Below are 12,623 nucleotides of genomic sequence, written 5' to 3'. Positions count from 1 at the left end.
ATCAGTTTGTTTCTTTTGGATTTTTCCCAGTTTACTCCACCGTCTGCACCACAAACGTCCCGCCGTCACATCCAACTTTGTGTCACGGTTCTCCGTCTTGGTCAGACTTAGGTAGTCATGCTCAATGACACAGTTTAACACTTCTCTCTCACGCCTGAGGATGATATTGGACCTAAATAAAGAAAAGTGAGCATTTGCTCACATTAGCGCTCACTTTTACAGCTGCCAAATGAGAGGCCTGTGCAAAATCGGCAACACTTTGTGTCAAATGACTCACAATGCATACTTTAGGCACGTTGCTGACTGCTGCAGTCGCCTGCGCTACTTTCTCTCCGCCCGTGACGTCTCAGAGAGGGCAACTGCTTAGGTAACGTCTGCTGCCGCCGTTGGAAAACTGCGCATCTGACCTTTAACGCCCAGCGACAATTCCCTGACTTTTTGCACACGCCAGAGACGATGTTTTATTGTCCGCTCGTCCGTCTAGACTGCGACTGCGATTGAGCCTGGACAGGAAGCAGATGGGCAGGCGCTTCCTGCGTCGACCTGCTTTATAGTTTTGCTCCTCGAGGCCGACAGATGGCTGAGAGGAATTTTACAAGACCAACTGTGTTTGTGTGTGTCGCGATGGGACTGATGAAGTCAACATTGATGCCATTAAAAAGCACAGTGGACAATAGAATTGAAATAGTGTCCGGAAAAAGCTCATTGAGTCTCTTCGATTCTGAGCCGTGACGGACGGGTTGGCATTCCATTCATTTTTATGGAGTGCTCAAACTGCGCTGCACCTGACGGCTGAAAGCAGGGGTGTCCGAAGTGCAGCTCACAGCTCGCCAAATTAGCTGCAAAGCCCTTAAAATGCGCGGATGGATCATTTGCCGCTTGAAGAATTTCCAGACTTTGTGGTGGGACGCTGTTTAGTGGACATTCGCAGTCTCATGAAAACATCATGACTTTTCACTGAGGATAAAGAATATACGCCAGTGAGCGTTGTTTTCTGTCTACATTTGTTGCCCCATCGTTTGTATTGAATTATGTATTGCTGAAGGGATTATACCATTGTCACACAGGTGCTATTTGTTAGCACGTCTATGGAGTTTCCCCGCATTGTGATAGCATTAAGCTGGTGGACTTGTAAAATAGGTTGTCATGTCTCAAGGCACTGCTGAATATATTTTATCGTATTATGCTAACAGCTCCGTTATGATTATTTAGCATCGGCCGTGTGGAGAAAAAAAAAAAAGCGCAGTACTTTGTCTTCTGTTTTAGTGTTTACAGGCCACTCTAGCTGCTCCTGTTCGGACTCCCTCTGGCCGTTTTTTCGTGGAGCTACTCCGGCGGGTGGAGGGGGGATCGTGGTCTTACTGGAAATGCCGTTAAAAAGAAGGGGCTCTTACTTTTGAAAAGGCACAATGTGATGACAGGGAGCACGCCATGGATGGTGCTTGAGATGTGTGTGGAGGTCCCTCTGGCTCCCATGGTTCCCCTCCTTCCCTCCACTCCTCTCTTGACTAGCTCAAGCGCCACCTCCTTTCTCTCGCGTGCAATCGCACTCTGCTGTGGATCCGAGGTGCCGGTTAACCCTTCACCAGGACCCCCTCCCCACCCCCTCCACTCTCTATTTCTTCAAGAAGACGACAACGAATGTCCGAGTTTGTAGTCACCACTACAGTTAGGGAAGCGTTTTAAAAGGATCCCCTTTTTTACCTTGTCCAGGTATTTTCACTGAAAAAAAAAAGGCCTTAAAAGTAGTCACAAAAAATTCACTTGATATGTGGTTGGACTTCCAGTCAAACTGGATGTGGTCAGAACCACAACACATGGGCTTGCTTTAAGGCTGTGACTAAACAACAAATGTTAGTGGCTGAACAAGTGATTAAAACATAATCTGGAAACACTTGAGTTAAAGCATTGGAGCATTTTGTTACAAAATGCCCCAAAAGTCAATCCCACTTAGTACACCAAAATGTAAAAAAATAGATTTTGGCTGCACCTGATTGTATTCTTAACCCTGCGTAGTGTAAATAATATCCAGGTACTTGTGATTTGGGTCAGGGTCCTGCTGGACTGTAGGGAGGTGCTGGTGAGGCTTCCGCCCGGCCACAGCTCTTCCCTTCCCGGACACTGAGCCAACAGCGCTTGGATCCATCCTCCATCCTCCCCCCATCATCCCTCCTTTTTCTCTCTTCTTCACTCCCTCCCTCACTCCTCATCGTCATTCTCAGCGCCTTGGTGGGTGCGGTGCCACGTTGCCGTGATGAAATGAATCACGGCGGCGCCTGGCATGCGCGTGCAAAATTGCATTCTGCGCCGAAACATCTTTATTTTCTTTGTAAAAGTCTTTGGGCGTTAAAAAAAAGAATCCACATGCATATTTAATATAAATTTTTTTTGCCTCAATGACAGTTTTGTGCAAACATGAGGGCAGTCGTCGCTCTGCAATATTCTCTCTGTACTCTACTGCCATTTAGTGGTCACGTAGCTCGTTCAAGCAAGTCTCTCCTCGTTGGTTTTGTTGAGCGAAGCAGCACAGTGCAGTGCTTTATTTCTATTTGGAGCGTCAGAAAATATACATCATGACCATACGATATAGTAGCACACGTTGGCAATCTTAAAACAAACATTTTTTTTTGGGGGGGGGGTGACGTTTCATCGGTATTAAGAGAGCAAAAATGTATCCTATTTATAGATTGAATACACAGATTATTATAAATATATCCCCCTCCGCCCACAGAAATGCAGGAAAACGTTTGCAGGACTTTATCAAGAATAGGTGGCAATGGTGACAAATTCACGAATTATATACCAAAGTAGGTGCAAGAAATTAGACTGTCAGAAACTGTTATTTGGTTCAGTAAAAATCAAATGCTGAGCAATTATCATAAATCCAAAGTTACCTGCACGGGTCACGAAAAATGAAACAATCTCCCGGTGTCATAAAATGACCGAAAATGATTCCCGCTTCTTACGCCAAAATCAAACAATACATTTTAGGATCCCAGCAGTCATATTTGCCTGTTTTTCCGGTGGCTTTTGTTTCAGTAGAAATGCACAACCTGAAATCCCCTCAAGCACCTGAAGGCCTTGGAGTCCAGCTTTCCCATGTCCATCAAATTGTCCGCTAACTGCACTCGGACAAGCCCGCTGAGGCCTGAGCCCGCTTGACCCCAGCAGAAGGCGTCCCGAGGCACCGACCGGATCTTGTTGTGAGTGAGCGCCAACGAGCGGAGGCCCCGCGGAAGCTGTCTGGGCACCTGGCTCAAGGCGTTGTGGCAAAGGTCCAGCTGGTGCAGGGCGCGCAAACTCAAGAATGCGCCCGGGGCCACTTTGGAGATCTTGTTCCGGGCCAGGCCCAGATGTTCCAGGTTCTTCAAGGAATTGAAAGCGACTCTTCCAATCGCGGAGATGAGGTTGCCCTCGAGGTTTAACGTTTTGACGGACGAGGGGAGGTGCCGGGGTACTTTTTGGAGTCGGTTGCCCTCCAGGTTGAGACTCTCCAGGCGGGACGCTTGGATGAGAGCGTCTTTGGGCAGGCCCTTGTTGCTCAGTCTGTTGGCACTCAGGTCCAAAATCGCCAGCCGGGATTGGCCATTGAATGCTCTGCCGCCGAAGTGCTCGATGAGGTTGCCTCTGAGGTACAGCTCCTTGACGGACAGAGGCAACCCAAGGGGGACGCTCGTCAGTTGATTGTGATCCAGGTTCAAAGTCCTCAAGTGTTGCAGGGGGGACAGCGCGGCATCCGGAAGTGATCCCGATCCTTCGCCCAAACTGTTGTTGCTGAGGCTTAACACCAAAAGGCCACGACAGCGAGCCCAAGACGACTCGGACATCACCCTCACGCGGTTGTTATCCAGGCGAAGCTCCTCGAGGGAAGCCGGAAGGTCCGTCGGTACACTCGCCAGCAGGTTCCCATCCAGGTAGAGACGTTTCAGGGCCGGGACGCCCTCGAACGCCCCCTCCGCCGAGTCGTCTGTCAGGCGATTTTTGCTCAGGACCAGGAACTCCAAAGAGGCGTATCCCCGGAGGAGGTCCAGCTGGATGCTGTTGATGTGGTTGTTCATCAGCAGGATGTAACGTGAGCTGTAGGGGATGCCGTACGGGATCTTGTCCGCCGATTTGTCTGAGCACTGGACCACCCTGGAAAACGAGCAGATGGGAGGACATGAATCGCTTCTGTTTATGGGACACTTTTTTTTTTTTTCAGTGGGTTGACACTATTTTCATTGGGCATCTCCCAGGTTTTTTTTTTCTCTGTGCAAACCACCCAGAAAATTCCATTTGCGATCGATTCAATGCCATGAGAATTAAATGGCCTGGATGAATGAGAATATAATGACGGGCATCATGTCTTACCCTCCATAGCAAGCGCAATCCGGAGGACAGTAGTTGTCCTTGAAGTAAGGAAAATGCTCCGTCTTTTTGGTCTTCATTTCTTTGACGTTGTTTCCCCTTCCGTTTCGCTTGCGATTTCCAATACGTGCATTTTTGTGGCTTTTGACTGAAGGCCCGGTCACTGTTTGGTCATACTCTCGTCTTTCAATGATGGCGCTTGTTGTTCTTGTGCCTGCGGCGTTCCTCACAGGTTGGGCTTCCGCATCTGGGTTAGAATAATGTCTCGGAAGCACCTCGGTGAGGACGTCTTCCATCGGTGCGATGGACTCGTGGTCCTCGGGAGTCACAGTTGAGAAGATGCTGGGAGCTTCTGAATTGGAAAAAGATTGAAGAGTCGGAGTACCACGAGGCACACTATTTGATTTGTTTTGGATGATCCCTGCCACCAGCATGCTCTCCCGCTCTTCTTGCAGTGCGTCACCGTTGGCATCTTTACTCTCCTCTTTTGTATTTGTTAACCATTCACGCAGGTCCAAAACTTCTAGTCCTAAAATCACAAGATCAAAACATTTACCAAGATTTCTATAAACCAGCGTGGGGTTTTTATAAAAAAAAATTCCCGGTACTTACCGGCACTTGTTTGTCGGATGGACAAATGTAAAGGCACAATGATGAATAAGAGCAGGAGTGTGAGAACTTCCATTTCATCTGTTGGCCTCAGAATCGTGTGTGAGGGTTATTAAATGGGCAAGATAATATAATGAGCCTAAATAACGGGTCATTGGATCAGAAAGACTTCACGTACATACAATTATAGAAGACAGTTGCGATGAAAAGATAACAAGTAAAAAAAATCATCAAAATACCTGATGCTGAACTCTTTGTGTGTCCAAGCTCAACTCCCGTTTGAGGCTTATCCCCGATGTTTTTTGTGTGTGTGTGCCGTACAGAATCCCCCCCAGACGCAACAAGTCAACCTTTGAACCGCAGGCCACCACCACCATCACCCCCCTACCCCTCTCCGAGCCTGCAGATGACCTAAATGATCCATGTTCACACTCAAAATGCCTTTTTGGGGAAGAGGATTGTCACACGTACCCTCAATCTGAGATCAATGGCGGGAAATGAGGACAGGCCCAGCTGGGAGGTCAGAGGTGACTATTGTTTTTTGTTTGTTTTTTTTAAATGGCAACTGCTGCTTGGAAGTTAGCATTCTGGTGTGTAGATGGGCATGACTACAATCTTTGACCTCTGTCCTCCTTCAGGAAGTCTGGACCAATGATAAGTTAAATCTAACTTGTGTTTGACTTGAATGGCTGAAATTATGTGTAAATATATATAATTTATACTTGAAAAAATATTATACTCATTTGATATATACAACCCCAAAGGTGCTTTAAATTCCTTAAAAAAAAAAAAAAAAAGGAACACATTAATAGCACCGAAACCAAATGCAGGCTCAAAATTTGAGAAAGAGAGAATATTTACATCGTTTTTGGACAAGCAATAAAAATAGATTTTAAAAAGTGTCTGTTGCTGTGATAAATCGGAAATTACAAAATATAGAAATAAAATGTTATGGCGTTTTCAACTAATTTGCTGTAATAAATTAGTTGAATTTGGAGGGGACAAAACGAAATCCCAATAAAGAATATTAATTTAACTAAATAAAACCCTTTGAGGAACTGTCCAAAACTACGAAGTCACACAAACTTACTAATTGTTGCCAACGAGGGTGAGAAAACACCAAATGCAAGATGACAAAAACAAAACAAAACAGAAATGCAGTTCCACAAATGTCCACCAGAGAGCAGCCGAGCCTTACGGAGGAGACGTACATGAGTGGCTTTTGCTTTGCATAACACGTCAGAACATCATACATTAAATAGCTTTTGAAACGATCCATGTTACATAACCACACACATACATCCAAATTTGTCCTCATTTGAAAATTCCAAAATCTCAAACAGGCAGCTTTTACTTCTGTATGTGAGCTCGAATGTTGAAATCTCTCCTAATGATTAGCAATTGATCATTCATTTCCAGTGAAGTGACATCTTCATTGGAATGAGGTCATTGCCTGAGAAGTGGTTCGTATGTTTGTTGCCACACACACAGCACAAGGTCAGGGCGAGGTGGCAGTAAAATGTGGAAAATGGGATCAAGAAGCCTTGTTGCGCTTCAGTAATATTTGTACAGTTAGTGCAAAGTGGGAAGTACTGTATATTATTTCACTGGTCAACGGCAAATTTTAATCAGGGATGGCTTTATGTGTCCCCAATATTTTTGATGCTGATTTCAAACATGTCTTTACTATTTTTTTGGGCTAGCGCATGAGGTTAAAAAGCTTGCGCAATATGGATGTTATGTGTTGTAATTTATAGCTTTGACCTTTGAGAAAAAAAAATTCCACCTGTTGTGGAACCTCACCCGCTTAATTCATAAATATTTACTGGTACTAAATATATTACTACTGTATATTAGAAATGCTAGAGAAAAACGAGGGCAACAAAAAAAAAATCGAGAAAAATGTACTTGCCTTTCTGATTTAAAAACATTTGGACAAATTTGTTGACCAGTCTTAGTGACAACTCCTAGCATGGCCTAGCCTAGCCTAGTGTAGCCCCTCCTTCCTCCCCATCTGTTCGTCTGCTAACTGAAGCGTCACCGGCGAGGAGAACTAGGCCGAAGGCCAAAGGTCACAGACTATGATTGATTTTGTTGTTGCCTCCTCATGGGCGTGAATGCACACAATGTTTTTTTTTTTTTTTAACTTTCCTGCTACGCCACATTCCGAATGAACAAAAGATCATTTTTCAGTTTTCAGCATGTTATGACATGTCATCTCGATTTCAGGAACACTTAGTTGTATTGACCTAAATGCAGCACCAGAACTTTAAACAAGTAAAAAATAAAATAAATTGGAGGGGTGCCCACTGCGATGTGTGTTCCAGTTTTTGAATTTATTTTGAAATCTCCCATTGACACTTCCATGAACGCAAAGTAAAATGAAATATTCTCAAAGACTAACTTACATTGACTACCACATACAAGGTGTTTGAGTCAATCACAGTTTTATTTTGGGTGTATCCTTTTCCTTGCTGGAGAAGAAAATTGTGTTTTTGTCCAAGGAACCAGCGGATGCCGCCTTTACCGTGCCTGCAAATCCAAATATTATCCCGCTCGTAGTCCCGTTGAGGCGGCGGCGGCTTGCCATGTTGTCTTAACCCTACCCAGAATACCTTCCAACCAAATTAAACTTGTGTTTTCGTGTACGACAGGCATGTGGGAATACAGGGAGGGCAAGAGAGCTGAAAGGATTAATTTTTGGGGTGGGGGTGGGAGGCTGAAAAATGAGAAAAGCTTTTCTGGACCGTTTGTTTCCAGTTCTTTCTCTGCATCACATCATGGCCTTGCAACGTGGTGGGTCATTGTAACATCCGGCCGTGGAACAGGCTGATCCAAACAACAGAAATTGCCCATCCGGGCACAATTTGTGGAAATGACACATCGGCTCCAGGCCAGAATATGAAGGATGTTGAAGTTGTGGAGCTGCGAGTAGTTTACATATTCTTTTATGACATTTTAAGGCTAGACAGCCATACTCTGCATTCATCGAGCCATTTGCAGTCTGCAGACATGCAACAAGTGTGACAGATTGTGCAGAAATGCATAATATGCTCATAAGACTTGAATTGTCGCAGGAGCAGATGGGCAAACAAAGCTGGACCTGCTGATTTAGGTCATTGAATTTGTCATATGCACTAGTTAACATTAAGATAAATCCCCATTAAATATGCAATACTGTATTCCTTCTCAAAAACAATCACAAAAAACATACAACGAAGGGCTGTTGTTCAATTAATGCAGGGTGATAGTGTTCCTCCCGCATCCCTTGATATCGTTCACTTTATCGTTCAGCACTCAAACCCGGAAGTGAGTGCTGTAAACAATTAAAAACATGCCAGTCGAAAAATAACGTAGTTTGGTTGAAAAAGCAGCAAAAGTACAAAACCGAAACTACTTTTTCGAAAACAAAATGCGTGTGTGCTTGTGTTTGTCTTCGAAGCAACAAGGCTTTGCGGTGACATCCCGCTGCTTTTCAATGGGACAGCTGTGCGTGTGTGTTTGTGTGCGTGAGTGTGAGGGCGTCCCTACATGGCGCAGGCTGCCTAGCAACTGGCCTCTCATTGGTCCGCTGTCCGACCGCCTACGACCAATAGCGCGAGAGCTGCGATGCGGAAGTCAACGGCTGACAAAAACCACAATGGGTGAAGACGAGGAGAGGGGGCCAAAAAAACAACCTCGACACTGTGGGAAAGTTTTGGCAAGACTAGGTTTAAAGGGATAGAAGTGGTAAGTTGTTTTTGAAGTTTGAACACTGAATGTAAGCATTCCAAACAACTTTGCTGAGTACATATGAAATTATCTGTCTATACAGTCAGACCATGTTCACAAACAATTCACTTTTCACCAAATAGTTCCCCCCTCGTTTTCCTGAAATTTGATAAGCAGACTGTAATCTGTGACATTTTCAAAAGACACGTACAAAAACAAAAAAGATAATTAGACCTGTGGATGGCCAAATGAAATAAAAGCCTCATGAACACATTTCTTTGGGCCACTTGGAGTGACTAACCAAGGGAATGGCTTTATTTATCACAGGCTTTTTGGTTTGGCAAGCCAAGACTTGCCGCAGCCGAACCTGCGTTTGCAACAGCTTGGAGTGGGCTTTTGTGGGATTTGAGTCTCATCTCAGGGGGATAATGGGTGTTTGTTTTTACTGCGGGCCGTGACGCACGTGCTAGCTCGCCTGGGAGGCAGGGACAAGAAAGGTTGCAGAAAATCTACCCTATTCTGCAATATTTTGTGGATTGTGTACATGACCAGTGTTGATTGACTAACTAATTTATCCTGTAATTTCCCCACAGTATCGCTTGGTGCTGCAGTTACAGCTTCTTATGAAACCGACATGACCGACCTGAATCGAGAGAAGGTGAATTTTTCATAATAAGAATAACACATCCATCCATTATACTGTGCACCTAATATAAATGTAACCATAAAAAAATATAAACTTAGCTGTGATATCGCAGTGTTCTTTGTTAGCTCCATTCTTTTGCTGTATAAGAGAAAAAACATGTTTAAGCGGTGGCAGGAACTGAGTCAGTGGGAAGGAAAATAAGCAATCATCATGATAATGGTGATGATGATGATAATGATGACACAGCTTCCTCGCACATTAGGTACATGGCAACCTGGCACCAATGCAGGTTTCATAAACCAAATGAGTCGAAGTTTAAGTCTACAAAAACTAATTGCATGCTCAATATTGACACTTCCTACTGCAGTAAATATTAAAACCATGAAAATGTTCCTTTGTGCAATAACAACATTTGCATGTAGGTCATCCGACATGCTGACTTCTCATCGTCATGAAGGGGCGTTGGTGGGCTATGACTTGGCTTCTCATGTTGCTGGCATTGGCATTTCATTGACGAATACCTCCTATAAAAGGCATGCAGATCCCCTCCCCCCCAAAAAAACAAACAAACAAAAACATCAAAACACGTCCAGGACCACATGGCCGCATGTGAGAAATCAGTTTTATCGTACTCTCACTGCACTGCCCAGACAATCTGAGTTTAATCCAGAGTCCAGTCCTGGATTATGATGTCTGCTCCACCTCCCCCCCTTTTTATTTTGCATTATGGAAATCAGACCGGATTAAACAGATTCTGAGAGGGGGGCGGGGGCGTACAATATGAGTCCCAATTTCTGTTTCCCTGACAATGATGATTACAGATGTCATTCCCGGATGATTCTGCCTCGAATCAAAACAGAACGTTTAGCCTGGACGACGTTGCTATGGCAGCTGTGTTTTGCTCTGACCTTTTTGTCGCTTAAAATTTCGCAAATGTGGTTTCGGATGAAGGCGATCCGAGCAGATGGTTTACTGACTCTTTTGTGAAGCACCCCATCAGAACTCCTTTTTCTTTCATCCAGTGCTCTGCTAAAAATGTGCTGAAATGCAAAAAAAAAAAAAAAAGATAAAATGTGCTGTTCTTTTTTTCCAGAGGAGGCGGTCCTCAAGGACTTTCCCCGACGGTCATCTGACTCATGGAGGTCAATCAGCATGGCTCTGAGAGGAACAACTACAGCAGGTAAGTCAGTCAAGCATACATCAACAAAAAAGGTACTTTCACACTCGCCACCCGAGCCGTGTTTTGCCCCGGTCAGTGTATGATGTGGAAAAAAAGCTTTATTTTGACTGATATAATCCATCCCAGTTGGACATTGTCGCGTCTTTACACAGCAGATCCAAATTTTCACCGTAACATAAATATATCAGATGGAATGGTGATGTCATCATTTTCCATCCAAAATATGCAAGATGAACACAGTGATATAAAATGCGAACATCACCTTGAAAGTCAACCCTCGTCATGTCATCGCTTCGATTTTTATCAGGCTAAACTGTTATCTTTGGTTGCTTGGTGACTAATTCACCATTAAAAAAAAAACGCGAGGGGAGAGATCCATTTGCATATAGCAAAATAAAAAGCCAGGGCAAGTAAACAATCGGAGGGCCGATTCTAATAGCAGTTTTGAAAGAATGAAAGCGATTAAAAAATGTGTGTCTTGGGCGTGTTTTTCCACCATGCCTCGTTATGACATTCATCAAATGCAGGCGTCACGTTTCATAACTCACTCCAATCAGGTAACAAAGCGAGCAAAGACTCAATGGTGGAGAAAATAAGGAGGCTCGTTGGCTTTATGTCACGTTAGCCCTGTGCAAACGAAGTGCATATATGATAGGTACTCCGGTGAATAGATAATATTGCTGAGCAGAGGAGCCCCCCCACCCCCACCCATGCCCCCCTTTCTTTTTTTTTTTTTTTTGCCCTCCATTATCTGAAGGTCTCTTTAATCACACACAGGGCTCGCTCAGCCCCAGAAGGGACTGAAGCATTATTATCTTTTACGAGAATAACACGGCATGTAAGCAGAGAATAATGTTCCTAAGCACAATGTATCGCGCCCATACATCTACATTTTTTTTTAAAATTAACTGCATGCAAACATGCATGCAAGCTGTCAAATCCATGCCAAGGTAAGAGGTGGCGCTTTGACCCTATCTTTAAGGCGAAGACAGTCATACGTGGGAAAGACACAACAAAATTGTCCTGAGCGATTTGATTCTCCTACCAAGCTGTTTCAATTTAATTTCACTAAAGTTCCCTAAAATGCATTTCTTAAACGCTGTAACTGAATGTCATTTTTCATAGCAACAGAGTATATCACAAAATGTGCTTTTTATTTTATTTTTTGTTGCAGTCCGGTAGCAATGGTCCTTTATATGGAAAGCATATGATTCATGTTTGACATCCTCGATTGCCAATAGGCATCATGTGCAGTGAGGCCATCTGCCTCTCTGAGGTTGGGCAAACTTTGAAAAACTCCCAAACGAAAAATAAAAGAGCATGAATAATGGCTCTCCTATCTGTGGTTATTTATGTATTCATTCATTCATTCATTCGGGGAATAATTGTGCCCGCGGTGCCTTCTTTGAGCGCCTCGTGTTTGCGTAACCCTCCGTTGCCATGCCGCCATTTCATAACTTTTTTTTTTTTGAGAACGTTTGTTTCTTGGCTTCCCATTCAACTGCCGGGGCTCAGTAACATGATCAGAATTTTGTCAAAGTGGCTCTTGTAACCTCAAAAGTACATTCTTGGATCTTGAGGGCTTGTAAATAATCGGCCTTTTGGGATAAATTTACATAGATTGAACCTCGAGGGTTACGGGAATGTACTGTACTGTTTGACTGCATCTAAAATCTATCATACTGTATCTTCTGGCCTTGTTCTTAAAAAAAAAAAAACCCACAATAGACAGAACACTATCCAGGGGCTTGTTTTCCTCAACATTTGAATAACATCTTGTTAAGTGACCCAATGACCTTTATTACATTTGCTATGCAATATGCCCGAAGGCACAAACATACTCACCGCCTCGCTGTTGGTTCGTAGCCAGATTCTCATGATGTTCATCACCATCTGCTTAAAAGATGGATTACAAGCCGCGCAAACGTTTTGCACCAGACATTTGGGTTTCAATGTTGTGACATTTTTAAAAAATCGAGCGTCCCGCAATGTGCAGATTGTACACGGTAAATGCAAATGAAACTGTCCGCAAAATTGATTGACTTTTTATTATTATTATTATTTTTTTTTCAACCGCAATTCATGCCGAGACGTGACTGTCGTGTTGAGCAAGCCTCACGAATCACACCG

General features: G+C 43.9%; 1 protein-coding gene and 1 long non-coding RNA gene across 4 annotated transcripts; one reads left to right on the top strand and one right to left on the bottom strand.

Annotated features, from left to right (window-relative positions):
• Positions 1-2,440: 2,440 nt before the first annotated feature.
• LOC147186203 (podocan) lies at positions 2,441-10,426 on the bottom strand. 2 transcript variants are annotated; one of them, XM_086102910.1, is made up of 3 exons: positions 4,960-10,426; positions 4,351-4,876; positions 2,441-4,134 (listed from the first exon to the last, which is right to left on the bottom strand). In XM_086102910.1, the coding sequence occupies exons 1-3, from the start codon at positions 5,030-5,032 to the stop codon at positions 3,036-3,038; spliced, it is 1,698 nt and encodes a 565-aa protein (XP_085959036.1). In that variant the 5' UTR covers positions 5,033-10,426; the 3' UTR covers positions 2,441-3,035. The 2 variants fall into 2 exon arrangements, with proteins under 2 accessions (XP_085959036.1, XP_085959037.1); XM_086102911.1 differs by lacking the exon at positions 4,960-10,426 and having other exon boundaries at positions 4,351-4,881.
• Positions 5,352-12,195, top strand: LOC147186202 (uncharacterized). Of its 2 annotated transcripts, none has more exons than XR_015099168.1 (3): positions 5,352-5,476; positions 9,261-9,325; positions 10,407-12,195. It is a non-coding gene; the product is annotated as an uncharacterized LOC147186202 (long non-coding RNA). The 2 variants fall into 2 exon arrangements; XR_015099169.1 differs by lacking the exon at positions 5,352-5,476 and adding an exon at positions 8,622-8,685.
• The last annotated feature ends 428 nt before the right edge of the window (positions 12,196-12,623 follow it).

The sequence above is a fragment of the Hippocampus guttulatus genome, chromosome 22 (assembly GCF_054856545.1).
Source record: "Hippocampus guttulatus isolate MCC_2025c chromosome 22, RoL_Hgut_1.0, whole genome shotgun sequence".
In the NCBI taxonomy this organism is placed as follows: Eukaryota; Metazoa; Chordata; class Actinopteri; order Syngnathiformes; family Syngnathidae; genus Hippocampus; species Hippocampus guttulatus.
This window is presented reverse-complemented; position numbering and strand designations above follow the sequence as displayed.